At 41.5% G+C, this 16,783-nt stretch overlaps 1 protein-coding gene across 4 annotated transcripts in view; it reads right to left on the reverse strand.

Moving 5' to 3' along the window:
- Positions 1–16,783, reverse strand: part of LOC109031924 (serine/threonine-protein kinase S6KL) — a 238,593-nt gene that overhangs the window by 44,884 nt on the left and 176,926 nt on the right. For 2 of the 4 annotated variants that reach the window (XM_072305605.1, XM_072305607.1), the window contains one exon: positions 10,620–10,697. The exons of the other annotated variants lie outside the window; for them this stretch is intronic. In XM_072305605.1, coding sequence (XP_072161706.1) covers positions 10,635–10,697 — 63 coding nt within the window. In that variant the 3' untranslated portion in view covers positions 10,620–10,634. Of the gene's footprint in view, positions 1–10,619; positions 10,698–16,783 lie in introns of those variants that run through there. 4 annotated transcript variants of the gene reach the window in all.

Consider the following 16,783-nt stretch of genomic DNA (forward strand, 5'->3'; position numbering starts at 1 on the left):
ACTCGGATCCTAGCGCTGCCAAATCCCCGGCGAAGAACCGCGCATGTCCCGGCGAACCCCGGCGGGAGATGAGCGGTTTCGGCGGGCGACCGGATGACACACATTTTATACGCGGATAAAAAAACGGAAGAGGAAAAAATTCGTTCTCGGCAACTATTTTCGGTATTCGGATAACTTGCAGTGGTCGCCGTGGCGTCTCTGTTTCTTTTTCTTCCTCGTTTGGGCTTTTGCCGATTAAGGAGGGCGCCTCCCCGGGGGGCGGGAGGGGGGAGGGGGAGGGAGGGGGGAGGGAGGGAGGGGGGAGGGCACAACGGTGAATTTGAGACGTAATAGTGTGCGTTGTTGCGCCCGGGATGACTTCGGTCCCGCTGTTTCGGTTTCCGAGCCGAATTCCTCGTACCGTCCTGTGGATGTTCGTCTTCGGCTTTTTCGTCAAGTTCTGGCGCAGGAATGACTGACTCGTATCGAAATCGAGGGAATCTGATGGGTCTGCTGCACTCGAGTTATGCACGCGGGAAAAAGGGACCAAATAGTCGAATGAGGAAAAAAAAAGTGATCATAAGTATCTAGCTACAAGCCAGTAATAAAAACAATGCGATTCAATTGCATGCACTGGAAAAAGACAAACACATTGGATCTAGAGTCCAGACTCTTGAAAACATTGACAAGAAAAAATATTCTCGACTCGATCGGATTTTTGCTTGAATCAAAACGAAATCCGCTTAAATTAAGAGGCTTGGTTCTTGATTTAAGCTAGATTCTGATTGAATCAAGAGTACTTTTTCTTGTCGATGTTTTTAAGAGTCTGGACTTTAGATCCAGTGTGTTTTTTTTTCCAGTGTGATGTTACAATGATGTTACATGGTGTTTTGTGTGATAAACCCATCTGTAACTTCTGCAATTCATCACCTCTCACCGTCAAACACGTGATTATGGACTGCTCTGCCCTCATGGATCTCCGCTTAAAGATATGCTCACTAACGTTCAAGAGGGATACGTACCAACTAAAATGCGATGAAACAACCAAAGTACTTAAACGTTTTGCCTCCCTTAATTTAAAAGTCTGAATTTTTGTATATAAACCCATCTTCCAAATTATTTGTAAAGACGTTCATAGCCTAGGATACTGAATGTCTATAAATAAAATAACTAACTAACTAACTAACTAACTAACGGTTACTCCGTATGCGGGTCCGTAATCCTACAACTCCATCCTTCAGGAGATCGAAAAGGGTTTACATTGTGGTTAAGGCGAGTTAAAATTGGACTGCACTTTGCGATTTGGAGCCATAAATTCTGGCTCAGCTGAAAAAACACTTTCGTGCATAGGGAAACTAATGGCACATACGTTGTTTTTTAGACCGGGCCGAAATTGATAGTTCCTAATTGCAAAATGTAGTCCAATTGGACTGACTTAAGCAGAAAGGAACCAACCCACATTTTGGGAAAAATTGAGTTATGAGTGGTTTTGAACTCAACCGTTGCTCAACTATCTATCGCCAAAAATTCAAAGTTTTTGTTGGAGCAAATTTTGCAGAAATTGAACTTGAAGTTTATCTTTTACATTGAGTCTTATGCAAAAGCCAAACTTGAAACCTCTTTTTCTCGGTTCGATCCCGATGTGGCTTGGTTCCTTTCTATTTAACTCCGTCCAATTGATCCCTAACATAGCATTATAAAAAGGACAATTTTTACCATCCTCGAGTAAAATTCAGCAGTATAACTTGGATCATTGCAAAGGATTACAAACATTTTTCACTGAAAAAAGTACTAAAGTCGAAAGAGGAATTCTATGTTTTTGACAAAATTTAAGGTAAGAGCGAACCTTTCTTAAAATTTACCAAACTCGCAAGATATTGTCTTTCGTATTTCGTAATTTTTGCAGTGATGAATCATTGAACTCTCTTTCAAGGACTCATTTTCAAATTTATAATGCTAAATTTTACTCGCGGTTAGCAAAACTTGTCCTCTCTATGATGCCGTGTTGAGGATTTCCTTGAACGTCCTTTAATCACAATAAGGAACAGTAGAAGTCTTCAGATGTCTCATAGTGACCTACAGTTTTGGTCGATTTGACCAAAATTACTGTTAATCACCTCCTGCGTCCATCGCAAACAGCCGCGTCCACCACGATGGCAAAGCGGCGTCTGGATACAATTATTCGTACTCCGTGGATGCCCGTATTGCATACGCAGGTAATTGAAGGCGCACTGGCTTTCCTTACACTGACAGTGGGAAAGAGTGCACAACACTGATGGTAAATAAAAGCCCGGATTCAAATGTTCCCACCTATTTATGACAAATCATTGTAATCCCTTATACAATGTTTCCTTTCCGAAGTTATATTACTGAATTTTCTGGGTGTCTACTAGAACAGGCTGGCCAAAAACCAGTGCTTTTACAGTAATTTTTCAGTGCATCCTCAAGAAATTCAGTACCTCCTTGACAGAAAAAGTCAGTACTTTTTCAGTAGCTCCATTTGACGAAATTCGGAGAATTTCAAAATTTTGAATTTCTCGCTCAAATTTGCGACAAGAATGAAAAAATTACGGACCTCCTTGGCGAATTTCCGCACTTTTTCAGTACTTCCGTACCGCCCTTAAAAAATCAGTACTTTTTCCGGACTTTCCGGAAATTCCAGACTTGTAGACACCCTGATTTTACTCCAAGTTCACACACATTGAAATTATTATAGTGCTTCATTCAAGAGTAGGCACATTTTTAAGTTCTCCGAAGAGGATGAGCAACATTCAGATGAAAGAGCTCGCTCACCAAACTCCCTATCGGCTGAGCGCTTAAAAATGAGTCCTCTACATGCGCACTTGAGCTGTTTATGGAACGATCATAAATACGACCCTGCAGCCTGATTGTTGAGAGTTATGTCGGCACAACAAGAATCGAAAATCGATATATTACACGGCGTAGATAGGGCTGTGGCTTGTCTTACCTTGTCGACATAGCCAGCTGAAGTTTCAACAATCAGGCTGCTGATCTTCTGAAAATATTCCAAGTTTCCTCCTCTTCATAGACACATTGTGGGCCTCCGAAATGGAAGTTGGAGAAGAGGAACTCAGATTGCGGTTCCGAGTAAAATATCGGTAAAGGCCTGGAAGCAGGTGAGTCGGGCTCGGAGCCTGGCGTGCGATCAGAAACTGGTTTTGCTTTTGGCGCCCCAGGCCCCACCAGCAGCAGCGACATCAGCAACGCACGACGCACCCGCTGAGCCCGCTTCGCACCGCTGCCGAAATACATAGACAAATTCAAACGCAGCTAAAAACCTCCTCTGTCAAAGAACATATCGACTGTGAAACTACCAAACCACGTATCTCGTTTGCGGTGTTTAAAAATCTACGCTCGCATTTTATTTTTATGAAGTAGACCACATCATTATTATTCCTTGAAATTTTCACAGAATTTTCTCCGCACGAAGAGGAAAAATCACAGAAATTTTCAAGACTGGACGTTAAGTAGTTTTTCATTTAAAAATTGATGTATGGCAGGAAGTCTGCGACGTCACAAACCGAGATACGTGGTTTGGTAGTTTCACCGTCGATATATTCAAGTTTACGAAACTTTAAACATTTACGTATAATAGAGTGCTAAATGCACCGCGTGTAGCAGAAAGGAACAGAGGCGGATCCAGCGATTTGCCAACACCGGATTTCCTCCATTTTAACCTATATTAAATGATCGATTCTTGTCGGAGCACCTGGCCCCTACAAGAATCGATACATTTCCATAGGTTCAAATGGGGGGGGGGGGGATGTTGCCGATTTTCTGGATCCGCTAATGGAAAGGAACCACATTTGCTATTACCTAATTTAACCAAGCATTTTAATTTTTTACAGGAGAACCTTTGTGCGGATTCTTTTGAAAATTTTAAGAGGGAAGCTCCGTACTATCCAAAAAATTTCCTGAAATTTGCACAAAAATCCGCACAGCCGTTTTAAACCGCCCGATGGAGAATTTGCATGCAAATTTTTTATTGCTTCATCTGAAAGTGCTTGAGGAGCTGAATTCACAGTATTTTTTATGGTTTTTTTCTGATATGGGTAATAGTATAAAAAGAGATTTAAAAGTGAGGAAATGCACCGCCTAGTGACGTTATCTGACGGCATTTCCCATTTAAACACACGCATTTTAGCAGATTAGATCATTTTGTCATATCTTCTCCAATAATTGTTCAATTCATGAACCAAATATAGCTCGTTATTGAAATACGACGTCCATTTATTAGTCTCGTTCATCTATAAAAGCACCTATCTGGAGTCAGGGAGAAAAAAGCTCGGTTATACGACCCGCTGAGTAGTTCAGTAAGTGCATTCCCCTTCAGCCCAAATCAACCGTTTCAGTCGTCAAAAACTGAGCTTCAAATTAGTTCAACGTGTAAGGTAACTAATCGCAGTATTGATTCTGAATGAACAAGAAAAAGAGGTTCATTAATACAAAATTTATTCCTAAAGGCCTGTTGCAATATTTAGCCAGAGCAAGGAGAGGAATTGTTTCTTATGGTAAATAGCTGAAAAATCACAATAAGCGCATCGGGAAAGTCTGATATACACTCTCCTAACTTGACATTCTGCGTAATAAAAAGAAGTTTTCTTAAGCTTACCGTTTCAAAAAAGATATCTTGGCAGACGTAAACATTCGACAAGAGGAGTCGGTCCATACGACTGTTACGCACGAGGATGCTACGAAATATTCAACGTGCACGGAGAAGAAAACTTCGTGCGTGGGACCCGAAGTTTAGGTCATATGGATCACTGAAGTTTTCGGATTGAGTATCTGAGCACTTTAGATCCAGCTGTCGAGGTTCGGACCACACATCTGAAACTTCAGTTCTTACATCTAAAGTACTTCGGTTCTCGCATCCGAAAAACTTCGGTTCTCACATCTGAAGTTCTTCAGATGTAAGAACTGAAGTTTCAGATGCGTTATCCGAACCAGCTAGATCTAAAGTGTTCAGATGCCCAATCTGAAAACTTCAGAGATCCATATGACCTAAACTTCGGGTCCCGCGCACGAAGTTTTTTTCTCCGTGTGGAACGAATACGAACAGGAATCTTAGAGATACAGGGTTATTCAAAAGTCACGCACCACTGCCCATAACTTCAGTTCTAATTCGGACTTGCGGTTTACGACGTTTTTCCTCGTATTGAGGGGGGAAATTTTTTCGGTACTTTCCAGTTTTTGATCCCCTCGAGGGGAGGGGGTGGAAAGCAACTCAAAAATTTCAAATGGCCACCCCCCTCATGGCCAGTGGTGCGTAACTTTTGAATAATCCTGTATATCGAAGAGTGAGCCGAAGATGCCGTCGGCCGATGAAGTTCCTTCTAGGAACGGAGCAGAGCGAGTTGACGAGAGCGAAGCGAAGAGAAACCAGGAAGCGGCGACACCGGCGGAGAAAGGAGCGACAGTGGTGGGGTGGGGGGGGGGGGGGCGGCCGAAAGTAAAAAGAGCGTCGGTGACGGACGGGAGTTACGGTACCGGGCGTGAACTTGACAATGGGACGAATTCGGGGTCGCGGCAAAGGCCCGCCGGAGCAAAAGTCGGAGGATGACCCGGGGGAGGAATTGATGGCAAGGACAATGATCGGATGGCATAACACACTTAGCGGAGCGCATAACGAGACGGGCGACGGGAACGGGGAGGGGGGGGGGCGCGGTAAGGTCGCCGCAGATCAGTGACCTCAGCCGAGTCGGACTCCGACCGGGATCGGATCGTCAGACGAGCGCCGCGGGCGTCCATCTTCCCGACCGACCGACCGACGACGCTCCACGCACCGCGACGCCACGTCCAGCACCGCTTGACCTTATGCCCACCGCCCAGTCCCGGCCCTGCCGGCCCCGAGCTCCTCAAAATACGAGCCTTTCCGCGATCCGATTCTTGGTCAAACTAGAGTACCTATATAGCGAGAGAATAGACAGATCTGAAACTCCGAAAGTCCATCAGGCCTTCACCGATGTCTCCGCGAATAAAGTTAGGGCCCAGAAATGCAGCCAACCTATGAGTTGCAATTATCCAGAGCGCTTTAATAATACAATTGTTACGAACCATCGTTTATAAAGGACGTATTTGACTTAGTTTTTGCATAAATTTACTCAATTTTGCGGAAGAACGCTCATTTATGTACATTCTTAGCCACCTTAGTTAGAATTGGAATCTGCAGACTGGCGGTGAAATTTTGTGCGATAGAAGTTGGTTGGAAGGGTGGCTGCACTTTTGGGCCCTAAGCCCTCCATGAAGCGATCTGTCCATACTCTCGCTATATAGGTACTCTAGGTCAATCCACAGGTTCAGGACACCGGGCTTATTATTGAAATTGATACATAAAATGGAGGGAGAAAGCATGCATCCGATTGCTTAAATTTGCACACTGTCCAGTGGTCTATTTAAAATTTGGCCCCTGTCCTGAACCTCTGGTTTGACCAAGAATTACAGCACCTACATGACCCTGTGGCCCAAAAGGGTACCGAGAGAACATACGAGTTAAGCATTAGAATACTTGATCCGCACATTTTTTAGTGATCCATTTGAAGATTGGTCCCTGCAGGCTGATTATTGAAATCGATAGACAAAGAATACATAGAGAGTACGGAGAGATTCGATTGGTTGAAACGGGTGGCTCCTATGGACTAAGGGAAAATTATGGACCGACCTTAGGGTCTCTTGTCGGTTGCCATTGGTGAGTCTATTACTTACCTCCTTTGTCAATTGCAACCACTCACCTCCACCAATAAGATCATACCATTTTCCCTATCGCTTCCTTGTTCATAGCTCTGTCTACCAAACTCAGTAATCAGCAAGCTGATTATTGAAATTGATACACAAAGCGATAGACAAAAAAGACGAAGAGATCCCTGGTAAAAATTGGCGATAGGAGCTGCGTTTCAAAGTACCATAGGAGTTCTTATAGCCGACTGAAGAAAGCGATACAAAATCATATAGCTGGCTGTAGAAAGTGGAAAAAATCTTACGGCCGGGCTACACGAAACGATAAAAAATTATACAGCCGGGCTATAGTTCCTATCGCCGGGCAATAACCTTATCACTTTATCGCCTGACACTTTAGCCTAACACTTTATCGCCTGACAGTTGCTTTTCCGCTATCGGCTGTAAAAGGCTATAAAAGGCTATAAGAAATTGTGTAGAAATTCGTGTGCTTTGTAAATCTTTAAGTTTGTACGGAATCACCTTAATATTTACAAAACGCACTTTATATTTTCCTTTACTACTCATGTTTTTTCATCAATTAAAATGAGATTAATCCATACAGAGTGTGCAAATATTTTAAGGTCATGACTTGAAAAACGCTGACTTCACGAGGTTAAATATTAGAGCCTAACACAAAGCGGAGCGGCGGTGCACTGGCGCCTACAAACCTAACAGGGATACTTCACGCATTGCGCAATGCGTGAAGTATCCCCGTTAGGTTTGTAGGCGCCAATGCGCGTTTTGCGCTATGCGCCGCGCCGCGCCGCAGCGTACCACGGCACTTGAAGCAACTATTTCACACCAGAGGTATTGCACGGTATTATACGGTATTGAAGGCGCTCCAACATATTAGGAATGGTAGGCATCCATCAAAAGTACGGAGCTTTCCTCGCAAAATAAATCAAGATACTATGGCCCAAAAAGAGAGCGGCAGTCCAAAAACTCACTAAGTCCTAGCATCCGTAATTAGTAACGGAGCATACACTTTATCGTCAGGCTGTTGCTTAATCGCCATCGGCTATAAAAGGCTATAAGAAATTGTGTTGCCGGCTATAGAAGCTATAGGAAATCTTACAGCCGGCTGTAGGTCTATGGTATTTTGGAACACAGATTCTACTGCCAATTTTTACCAGGGGAAAGTGGAGTGATCCTGTTGGTGGAAAGGGGTGGTTGCAATGGACTGAGGAGGTAAGTTATAGACTAACTAACGGCAACCGACAAGAGACCTTATTGTGGTCGGTCCATCATTTTCTCCTCAGGCTATGAGAACCACCCGTTTCAACCAAAAGGATCTCTCCGTACTTTCTATGTATCCTTTGTCTATCAATTTCAATGATCAGCCCTCAGGGGCCAAACTTCAGATGGATCACTAAACAATGTGCGAGTTAAGTATTCTAATACAAATTCTGATTTTTCTCGATTTTTGACTGCTAATCCTGATTCCATAATGTTCCAAAATCCTGATCAAATCGTGAGTTTTTGCGGAGAAAAGTTAAAATTTCTGCGTAAACGTATGCGAAAGCATATAAAAATCCAGCCGGTTAGCCGACTTTTTTCAAATGCTGAATTTACGACAGATTTTTCCTTAAATTCTGATAGAATCGGGAAAATCCTGATGCTATACACTCTGTATGAGTAACGGAAACGACCATCGTAAAAGGTAACTGTCGGTGGCGTGGCGTGAATGATCGATTATCGACATTTCTCCATTTGAAGCTATGTTGAAGAATCGATTATTGAGGTGTTCGTTGCGAACACCCTTATTATCGATCCTTTTCCATACGTTCAAATGGCAGATCATTCGATATATCGCAAAGTACGCCACGCTACTGGTAACTGTGCGAAAACGAGGAGAAGAAAAAGCTCACAAGTCGTCCGGGAAGCTCCTCATCCGATGGTTGGAGGTAATTGTAACCGGTGGGGACTTGGTTTCGGCGGTGAGGAGGGGGCTTTGAGGGGAGGAGGGAGGAGGGAGGAGGGAGGAGGGATGAAGATGCGGATGATAGAGGATCCACGGAGGACTCAAGCGTGTGCGTCGGAAGACGTTTAATTACGGAAAAGCGAAACAGCGATCAACCTCGTGCGAATAAATCATGTAAATCGTACACAACATTCGCCACTCGCCGTTCGCCGCACAGTGTACCCTTTCCCCAATGTTAACGCAGATTCGTATTTTGGATCGTGGCTTGTTTACTTATATGTGGATCGCATTTAGCAAATTGGAACCAGCGCAATTACAGTGTTGTAATAATGTTGCTTCAATTACACTGGGAAAAAAAACACATTGTATCTAGAGTCCAGACTCTTGAAAACATTGACAAGAAAAATGACTCTTGATTCAATCAGATTCAAGCTTAAATCAAAAGGAAATCCGCTCAAATTAAGAGGCTTGGTTCTTGATTTAAGCTTAAATCTGATTGAATCAAGAGTATTTTTTCTTGTCGATCTTTTTAAGAGTCTGGACTCTAGATCCAATGTGGTTTTGTTTCCACTGTATATGTGGATCGCATCTAGCAAATTGGAACCAGCGCAATTGCAGCGTTGTAATAATGTTGCGCTTCTTTAGAATTACCTAAAAAATATCCCAAAAGAGCAAATAATTGTTGCTTCCCTCCAAAAAAATTGTAAATTTTAAAGGAAAATAATCCTGTGAATTTTAACTTTGTACATATTTTGAGTATTTTTAAAAGAAAAAAAAATTTTGCACGATTTTGAAAACGCCGTGATTGTGCTGGTTCCTTTTTGCTAAATGCTATCAATGTGTAACTAAATGGGAGATGATGGAAACGTCGCGCGTCGGTAATTTTGGAGGTTTGGTCATGGAGCTCTTACGGCAACCCGCGTATGCACTCAAATTATCCAGAATGATTAACCGAAACAATTTTTACGACCCGCCGATCACGGAGACTTGAACAGAAATACAGTGGCGGTACAAAAGTCGTCAGAATGGAGGCTAATACAATTATCTGCGGGACAAGATTTGTATGCAAAGCGAGACGCAGATCATCGACCAGATAATTAATGTTTCATGGAAGATATTTGGTGGCCCACCTGAAGAATTGAAGGCGATTTAAGAGCCCATGACTTCCACCCGTAGCCTCATGTTGTCGACTATGCTTCTTTTTTACTTTCATTCAAAACACATTGTCTGCAGAATTTTGAAAACAAATTTCTCGACTATATATTTCCTGACATTTTCGGACCAAAGGATCAATTCTGATAAAGTTAGTCGATATAGTAAATAGTGTTGAATCGATATCCTCCGTACCATTAATGATCCTAGAGCATGTTTGCCACTTGCTAAATATTAAGAAAAATCAATGAACCTAATTAATTTCTGAGAGCCTTACTTTTTTTCAGAGCAAACAAGGTGAAACAATTCTGAAATTTTATCCTGTAATAAAGAGGAATTTCGTTTTAAATTAACTCTCTAGAATCATGCTAACAGGCAATTTATTACGATATTCATGCTTAACAAACTTAGCAGATACCCTCACGGAAAACTTATAGGTAGGGGTTAAGTGCGAAATTGGATATTTCCAATTAACTGTGGTAGTACCCCAATAAATTAGGTTACTAACCCAAATTTTGCAGTATTACCCCGACTTGAGTTGCGGTACTACCAAAATTGATTGGAAATGTCCATACCATCCAACAAATTGGGGTATTGCGACAATTTTAGAGGATAACTCCTAATACTTTTTCCCCCTTTTGTCGAAAACGCCGTCAATCCATGGATAAATGAATAAAGAATATAAAAACGTACCCGACATGCAACTACCATCAGATCCTTGATTGAACACATTGGCGGATCCAGCAAATTGGCGACATTGTCTTTTCCCCATTTGAACAAATGGGAAATGTATCGATTCTTGAAGGGGCCGGGTGCTCCGTCAAAAATCGATTATTTGGCATAGGTTTCAATGGAGGAAATTCGGTGTTGCCACATTGAACACGGTACGATATCCTGAGAAACATCTTACCTGAAACAAAAGAAAAATAAGGAATGGCTGTTATTAAGCTGACCCGTAATTGAAGTGGGTGGGGGAGGGGGGGGATTTACAGCCAGGAAAGTTTTAAAAGGTTAATATGAAACAATACATGTTCAAATACACATATTTTAATGCAAGAATAAATCATTCTGAGGAGCTACCGTTCATCAACTATGCAAGTCAAACGAAAAAGTTGAACGAGAATTTAGGAGTCCCCAAAAAATGAAGCAAAAGTTAATGTCGAGGGCCTTATTCTGCATTCTAGAGCCCCAACCATTTCTCAAAGACTCCGGGCTAAGTCGATGCTTCAGTACAGCTCGATATTCAGAGCTTCCATAATTTCGGTTCAATTTCAAAATTCTTGTCTTTTTCTGACTTTTTCCTGACTTTCCCTGATTTTAGAAGGAAAATTTCATCACAATGGAGAATTTGCACACAAACATTTTATTGCTTCATTTAAGAGTGCCTAATGAGCTGAGTTCGCAGTATTTTTCATAATTTTTTTTCTTTTTTAAATGAGAAATCAGAGAAAAATAGATTTAAATGTAAGAAAATGTGCCGCCTTATGACGTCATCTGGCGGCATTTTCCTTTAAACACATGTATTTTAGCAGATTAGGTTATTTTGTCGTGTTTCCTCCAATTATCTCTCAATTAGAAACCAAGGATGTCCTCGTACTCAGCTTTCTTAGCAATATCATTTTAAAAATGAAATTCATAAAATTTAAGATACCTGCAAATTCTCTATTCGCCATCTGCTGAAATTTCGACAAAACTTCCACTTCTATGCTAGAAAATTCAAATTATGAAAGAAGACACTCAGAAGTTGTTCGGGTGCTCTCTGATGGGCCACGTCAAGCAGAAAGGAGTCAAGCAACATCAAATTTTGCCAATTTTCATTGGACGATTAAATTTTTTAAAGAGAACTTTTGTACATATTTCTTTAAAAACGTTAAGGAATTTTCTATGACCTACGCAGAAAATTCACGGACATTTCCACAAAAATCCGCAAAACCGTTTTCAAGTAAAAAATTAAATTGCCCAATTAAATTTGGCAGTAGCTGATGTGGCTTGGTTCCTTTCCGTTAAACGCGGTCGAAATGGCACCCACTGCAGTTGCCGAGCTGACAATCAACTCGGGAAATTCTCTGACTTTTCCCACGAATTTCTGAACTTCCCCGCTTTTCCGGACCCTGGGAAACGCTGGCCAACAACCGGTAAAAACAGCATATTTTGCCACCTCGCACTCTCACTTTTCAATCTCTCACGGTCTTAGGTTTCCCTCATTATTTTTGTACCGACTCGCTTGAAAATAATAATCGGCCATTCACCCCCTGGTTTAGTCTCATCATTTCTTTGAAGACAATGCTAAGACCTTTCCCAACTTCATTTCGATACTTGCTCGACAAAAAGCTGCGACTAAACTTTGAGATGAGTCCCGTTGTCAATATAACTCAGTGCTTTCCAGGTTTCAACTAAAAATTGAGTTATGAGCTTCAGCTATACAGCATAGCTATGAGAGCTCTTTGATGTGCTGCTGAGGAAAAACGCCGTATAGGCCTCCAGGCGTTGCCATATTTCCTTTGATAAAAACTGAACTTACTGGGAAAATTCTGGGTGTATAGTTTCAAATTTTTCAGACAATTTTGTTCACGATTTAATCTGAAACATCTGAAAATTTCAAGGCAAAATATGCAAACTTTTCTCAGAAATAAATCTTTTGTCGGAGAAAATGTGACATCGTCTGAAGGCTCATACGGCGTTCTTCCTTGGCACGGCAGTGCAGGTGTGTATTAATTTTCATTGAATCAATACGTTTTCCCAATTTTGGTTCGTTAAGACATAATCTTCAATGCACGCGTATATTTCAGTTGTCTTTAATTGAAAATTATAAACATTACTTTGAACTTGGCTGTCCCCGGATTTTCGAGGCAAGATAAACAAAATGGGACGAGCCAAAGACTCATTTATAATTATTAGAAATTCAAGAGGAAATGGGCTGAAACGATAAATTGTGGAGGTGAAATTTGGAAAAACGTATGAGAAGTTTGGTGGATTTCCTTCCAGTCAACGGAGTCTTCCACGGGGGAGATTGAGGATTATGTGCATCTCGATCCGCTATTTTTGGTCTTCATACTATAATGTCACTTTTTTTAAGGTTCCCACTTTTTGCATCAAATGAGAAGAAACATCAGTGAAATTCTACCCTATGTTGATTTTTCCAAAAGCGAAAAGTTCAAACTCACTATCTCAAAAGACGTGTATGAATAAGGGTCATTTCTGGGCCCATCTTTGCTGAATTTCCTTCATTCTACGATTTCTTGCTTCTAGGGGAAGGACTAGTTTGTACGGAATGCAGCATGATTTGGTTGTTTTTGACGTGCTGTCAGGCCTAATATGGGCCATAACTTGGTTTGGAGGCCCATTTTGGCGAAAAATGCTGATTATTTGGCGTTCGAACGCGAATCCGCAAACTCCATATTTTTCGTTAGAGTCGGCTTTCAAACTCGGGTTCAGGCCAGTATCATACCGTGCCAAAGAAAAACGCCGTATGAAAATTTAAGAGTTGCAAAATTCCCTCCAATAAAAGGTTCATTTTTGAGAGACAAGGTGGAGAAATATGGTGCTGGGTCCACACCATTTCGCGGGGGAATCAAAACCATTTTTGGCTTTCCATAAATGTTGGAAAACAACTGAACGTACGTTATTCCTTGGAAACATTGGTGATTTTTTTTTCTCTATATGAAATATATTCTGTGAAAATTTCAGGACATGATGTCGGTTTGGTCTCGTTTTAAGAATTAAAATAGGAGCGTAGATTTTGAAACACTGCGACCGAGATACGCATTTTTGCAGTTTCACCATCGATATCTCAAAAGGATTTGGTATTTGCCTTACAGAGCGATGATCTTTACCTTGTCTCACGACTATTCTATCGCCTGAATCCGAAAAAAAAAAAAAAAAACATCTTTCAACGATCCGAATGGAAATAAGTCAATACTATCGATCGATTGGTATCTAGGACTGTGGCGCCTGAATATGCATTCACTGAAAACATCCTCAAGGAGGTTTCAAGGGGCGTCTCGAAAGAGGCTGAGCCAAAGGTCACCCGCGGATTGTCCCACTTAGCGGCGGTTCTGATTGGCCATTAACATATTAATGGGAATCGCCATGAGTTATACTAGTTATAATGTAAGCAGACAGACAAATCACTCTCAGGAACCGCGCGGCCGGGACAAGTTCCCATCATTGCCACGTGGAGCGCTGCTCGAGCGAGGAAAATCGCTCGTCAATTGGAAGCACAGTAGCCACCAAACTGGTTTCGCTCCAGTCTGAAAATGGGCCGGAGAAGTGGGTCAGAAATTCGATGATCGACCGAAACATAGCGGTCGTTAACCTATTCACAATACTCCCGTCCAACTCAAAATCGCCGTAAACGCCATTTAACATTTTTTGGAAGCAATGTATCACAGCAGAAGAACTTGTGTACTTTGGGACAATGTTTTTACAGAATTCTTTCGCAAATACTATCAAGAACTTGACATAAAAATTTGAGGTGCATGGATAAAACAGTTTTCATTTTATAAAGTGTTAAGTTCCACAAAACGAGGGAAAATTTTGATGGATTTACGGCGTTCTTGTCTCGCACGGTAGAATATGCGAGTCGTGTTTACTGAGTGGTTGTGATGGGAAGTATTCAGCAACCGTGCTAAAGGAATCGCACACTGTAGTAGATTTTACACGGAAAAAATTGATATTGCTGATCGAACAGTTTTGTGGTTAAGAACAGTGTCCGACACGTTTTAATGTAGGTTTTACAATAAAAAAAATGCTAAATTAACCACCCCTGCGGTTAAATTAGCTTTCTACTATTGTAAAATGTGCATTTGAAACATGTCGGACATATTTTTTAACAATTTAATTGTTAAATCAGCAATCCATATTTTTCCGTGTACGATGAAAACATTTCCTCCACCCAAGTAGCAATTTTCAACGGAAGAAATCGCAATCTTATTATACTTTTTTACGACTTTCGGCGGTAATTTCGCTAGGATCATTTACATTTGAGCGATTATCCTCGATCTTGTCGGAATTTTATCTCTATAAAATCATATTGAATGAAATCGAAATTTTATCTCGATTCATCGCGTTTCTGTGTTCGATAAAGTTGCAGTAAACTGACTTCGATAAAATCGCGGTACATTCTCCACAGTTGAGTGGCGTGAATTGCGATATATCGATTGTTATGCCATTTACACCTACGGAAAACGATCGATAAACAGGCTGTTCGCGGCGAACACCTTAATAATCGATTCTTTACAATAGGTGTAAATGGCATAACAATCGTTACATCGCAATTCACGCCACGCCACTGATTTTCCGATTAAATCGCAACAAGTCGCGATCACTGCTCCTTGGACAAAGGAATAAATTGGAGAATGTAAAATGATATGGTTTTCCTAAACTTATCATGTTCAATTTCGACACTTATCGACGTTCTATCGCGTTAGCGACGAAAACAATGACTACTAAATTTTCAAAGTTAAGTTACCCTTAAAATTTGACCGAGGTAACATAAACGAACGGAATGATTCCGCTAAGATAGCGATACCCTATCCTGCCGACTTCTGACCCTGAAATAGGGTTTTTGTTTGCAGAAACATGCAATCAGGCAAGTATGCAAATTAGCGCACATACGGCTGTCTTGTCTGTGAAATGAATGATTCCTCTGTCTATGGTCAAAGATAAAATTCGTTAATTCTTCAGCACTAAAGGATTAATACTGGTTATTTGGGCGATTCTTGAAAATTTCACGTGGATCAAAGGACTTACTTGATAAGATTGTATAATCGAACGATATTGGGTCAGTTTTCTTAAAAATACATTTTTTGGGCTTATTACTCTCTTCAGTGATACGGCTGAGTAATTGAATTCGATTTTAGGGCTCCTAAGGTTCAATATTCAGGTCAAATTCTCAGAGATGAGATAAAAAAAGACGGTAAGTCCGAGGAAAATCACATCATTACATATACTTCATATCGTTCATACATATGGTTCGACTAAAAGTAGGGGTGGAAAATTAATTTGTTTCAAAAATCTCGCATGCTTACGAAATTCCACTTTTGACCAGCAAACTTAACTGCCGTGCTAAGGAGAAAACACCGTATGAATGTTCACAGCTGCCAAATTTTCTACTATAAAATATTTATTTTTGAGAATAATTATCAATATTTATCCTTGAAATTTTTAGAGACTTCAGGTCGAATTACGAATGAAATTCTGTAAAAAGTTACAAAATTAATATTGACTAGTTTCCCAATAAATAATACGCGAAATTCTAGAACCCAAAGCCGGGGAAGTTTCGAGGTGGTTTCAACCCCCGGCCAGGAAGCAAAAAAAAAATTATAAAAAATTTAAAAAAAACTCCCCTCCCCCTCGCCAAAAAAAAAAAAAAAAAAAATGTTTTCTACGTTAGAGGAAATTTTGAATTGTTTAAGGCGCTATTCGAGGTAGCCCCTTCCGAAGCAGCGCGACGCAACCCGGGCGACACAGCGCGCGACTGCAATCCTGGATTCACACGCGACCTCCGACGTCTCCGCATCTGAAAGCCGGGCTCCAGCGTTGCCAAATCGCCCACTCGAACAATTTGGCCTCGGCCGCGAAAGTGAGGGACTTCCCAACGGCGCATCGGCCCTTGCGGAATGTGGTCTAGAATATCTATCCGAAAGGTCAGTGACTCAACCAGGTGGCTCTGGGAGCCAGGGAGGAAGGGGGTGGGTGGGAGTAGACGAAAATTAATAGAAGATAATCGAGGGGGAAAAGTGCATTATTCATGTTAGTTTGCATCGGGATCGCAGGCGGAGGGGCTCGTGGGCGGAGGGGGGGGGGGGCTGGGAACAGGAGCTCTGACAGGACATGTGTAATTAATCGCAGATAATCCATAGAATACTTAAGCCGCTCTCCATACGGCGTGTTCCATTTGTATTCACGGTTCATAAGACCGTATTCATAGGCATCGTCGTTCCTTGAACACCTCCTTCCCTTGCTCCCGTGCTGAGGAAAAACGCCGTGCGAGCC

This window comes from Bemisia tabaci, chromosome 10, assembly GCF_918797505.1.
Source record: "Bemisia tabaci chromosome 10, PGI_BMITA_v3".
Lineage (NCBI taxonomy): Eukaryota > Metazoa > Arthropoda > Insecta > Hemiptera > Aleyrodidae > Bemisia > Bemisia tabaci.